Source organism: Agrilus planipennis, unplaced genomic scaffold (genome assembly GCF_000699045.2).
Source record: "Agrilus planipennis isolate EAB-ADULT unplaced genomic scaffold, Apla_2.0 scaffold318, whole genome shotgun sequence".
Taxonomy (NCBI): domain Eukaryota; kingdom Metazoa; phylum Arthropoda; class Insecta; order Coleoptera; family Buprestidae; genus Agrilus; species Agrilus planipennis.
The window spans coordinates 230,591-234,016 of NW_020439042.1; the positions used below are offsets into that span (position 1 = coordinate 230,591).

The 3,426-nt window shown below is 30.1% G+C and overlaps 1 protein-coding gene across 1 annotated transcript; it reads left to right on the forward strand.

Annotated features, from left to right (window-relative positions):
• Positions 1 to 157: 157 nt before the first annotated feature.
• On the forward strand, positions 158 to 2,975 carry LOC108742353 (N-acetylgalactosaminyltransferase 6). Its single transcript, XM_025976813.1, has 6 exons — positions 158 to 374; positions 1,026 to 1,203; positions 1,339 to 1,567; positions 1,672 to 1,893; positions 2,116 to 2,370; positions 2,680 to 2,975. Exons 1-6 carry the CDS (start codon positions 179 to 181, stop codon positions 2,848 to 2,850), a joined length of 1,251 nt encoding a protein of 416 aa, XP_025832598.1. The 5' UTR covers positions 158 to 178; the 3' UTR covers positions 2,851 to 2,975.
• Positions 2,976 to 3,426: the final 451 nt, after the last annotated feature.

Below are 3,426 nucleotides of genomic sequence, written 5' to 3' on the forward strand. Positions count from 1 at the left end.
CATTTTTTTTTTTTTTTGAAAAAAAAAATATCTTTTGATTTCATAAAAATAGGGATTTCGGAGATTACAAATGTTTTAATGTTTAACTTCACTTATTTGTCCCTAATATATTGGACCGTGCTTTTGAATTTGTAAATTTTTATACTCTTGTTAATAAATTAAGTTTATTTTTAATTTTATGTTAGATTTTCTTAAGAAAAAGCTGGACAGTTACATATCTGCCAATCTGACAAAGGTCCAAGTAGTCCGCCTGCCTGAGCGGATGGGATTAATAAGAGCCAGATTAGCTGGTGCAAAAAAAGCTTCTGCCGAAGTTCTAATATTCCTCGATTCCCACACTGAGGCCAATGTAAATTGGTTGCCTCCACTTTTAGGTATGTCACCTTTTATCTATGTTTCGTTATTTTAATCCTCTTTTAACGATAAATGAATATCTTTGGCGTAACAATTATTTTGTATTGATAAGCCTTGTAAATATATTAATGATTATTTTCGTTTCAAACGTCTCATATGAAATGAAATGTTGCTCAAAGTAATTCTCTGTCCTTGACTAACAAGAATTTAACGGACTTTAGTTTTGTTTTTATTATACCGTTGCTTTTACATCACAGCCAATTACTGTTGGCATATTATGCTTAATTCACTTCAAGAATACATTAATACTGGTTAATTAATCTAGTCAACGAATAAGTTAATTATAAATACTTATTGGTTCTCTTCTTAAATCTTAAAAAGAGATCAATATTATCTGTTTGACATTTCCTATTATTTTATTTAATCAATCAATTAAAATGGAATTATTTCAAATTTTAAGAACGATTCTAGTAATTTTTGTTACAGTATTATTTTTAAATTTAATTTTTATTTGATTTTATTTTCTATTGTGCTCTTTTATAGCAAACAGCAACACTTACAATTAGGCAAGTTTGTCGATCAAAGTTACTATGTTTTGTTAATGTTATTTAATTAACAAATTCAGTGAACAAATGCTAAACTGCAACATTTCTTTTGTGATTATATTTTAGAACCTATTGCTGAAGATTACAAGACATGCGTATGCCCTTTTATTGATGTAGTACAATATGAAACATTCGAATACAGGGCTCAGGATGAGGGTGCCAGGGGGGCTTTTGACTGGGAATTTTATTACAAAAGATTACCTCTACTACCCGAAGATCTTGAACACCCTACAGAACCTTTTAAGTAAGTATAAAGCAAAGTTACTCATACTTCAGAATTGTACATAAACCAACATACATATAAGCAATGTTTCTAACTTATTAGTTACGCCAAAATACAGTGAAATTACGTATATATTTTGTTTTATTTTATTCATAGGTCTCCTGTTATGGCAGGAGGGTTGTTTGCAATTAGTCAAAAGTTCTTTTGGGATTTGGGGGGCTATGATGAGGGTCTTGATATTTGGGGAGGAGAACAATACGAACTAAGTTTTAAAATATGGCAATGTGGAGGACAAATGGTGGACGCTCCTTGTTCGAGAGTGGGTCATATTTACCGGAAGTTTGCCCCCTTCCCTAATCCTGGAAGGGGCGATTTTGTTGGAAAGGTACTTATATGTTTATATTCTTATTTAAACTGATATGAAACATTAGAATTATTTCGTTAATTATTTACTTCTTGGTGTATTTATACTTAATTTTTACTTTTAAGAATTATAAGCGAGTCGCTGAAGTTTGGATGGATGAATATGCTGAATATTTATATAAGAGAAAACCGAATTATAGAACTTTAGATCCCGGAGATCTGACGGAACAAAAGGCTCTTAGAAAGAGATTAAAATGTAAACCATTTAAATGGTTTATAGAAAATATTGCCTTCGACTTACCATTGAAGTATCCTCCAGTAGAACCTGACGATTTCGGTTTTGGAGAGGTAAATTAGCATACAGTATATATTTTTTATATTTATAGTTCTCTATTGTAACTCTTTCGTTTTACTAAGTAAATTTTGGAAAGGAAATGTTTTTATTTCTATTTATGTAATGTCCGAAAAAACACATTAGCATTATTACATTTCCGCTTTAATTAAGTAAATATTTTCTTACATTAGTCACAAAATTTCTTTAAAATGTTCAGTGATTGTTTTTGTTTTCAGATTCGTAGTATAGCAGCTCCGGAATTGTGTGTAGACAGTTACATGAAACAGCGAGATCAGCAGATTGTTTTGAAGGAGTGTGTGAAAAACACAAAGAAAAAAGGTGAACAGAACTTCACGTTGACATGGCACAAGGACATCAGACCTGCTGGACGATCGTTATGCTGGGACGTCTCAAACCCTGACGACAGAGCTGAAATTGTACTCTATCCGTGCCATGGAATGAAAGGAAACCAGTATTGGAAATATGACGTGGTAAGTTTCTTTTTGTTTTCTTGAATAAAAATTTTATGAAGACAAAAAAAACGATTAATTGTCTGCAAACGAGGTATCAAAAATTAAAATTAAGTTAAATTGTTAACAATTTATGTATAAACGTACGTTTCTATAGTTTGGTTAGCATTATTTTCTCAGATTAGAAATAACAAATATTATAACTGCAAAGCATCTATTGAAAAATTGATTATCTGAATGTTCATTAAGAAAATTGCACGAATAAATGAATGTATGTTTCTATTTATAATATTTATCAAAAAAGTAATTAAAAATAATTAATCTTCAAAGGAAAATCAGTGGTTTGTTCATGGGAGCAATCCAAGGTGTTTAGACTGCGATCTGGGTAATAAACGTCTTTATGTTACTGAATGCGATGAGGGGTCGAAAACCCAAAAATGGCGTTTTGAGAACGTGAATCTTAATTCGATTATGAATTGGGACAACATTGGACCCCCTTAAAATTGTAAAGTTTTATCTTAAGGGCTTAAAATCGCTAGGCATTTTTGTCTTTTTAAGAATAAAGTTGGCTCAAGTTTAGAGGTTCATGGATGATTAATTGCCGGTTTCTTGTAAAAAATGGGAAATAGAACAATAAGAATACGCTGAAAAATGTGGTTGATGTAGTTAAAGCTGCAACTAGAATAATTTTTAGTTGATGTGATGACGTCAGTACATAATTTAAGTGCAATATTTTAAATAATATTTGTAAAACAGTTATTGTGATTATTTTTAAAGAAACTAATTATTTGACTGTATTAATTATAGACAGTAATTTTTCTTAAATTGACTGCCGATAAAAATGCTTTACTTTAATGCAATCATTGATAGTCAGAAATTGCAACGTTCCAGAAACTTACATTTAAAAAATATCAGATAAAAGAGATGATATAAAGTTGAAGAAGTGCTGTTCATATTTAAAAAACAATAATGGGCTATTTAATTAGATCAAAATAATATAATAAAAAATATAGAATACAAAATTGAAACTCTTCAAATTGAAAAGTACCAACATTGTCATTTAACAACTATGTATAC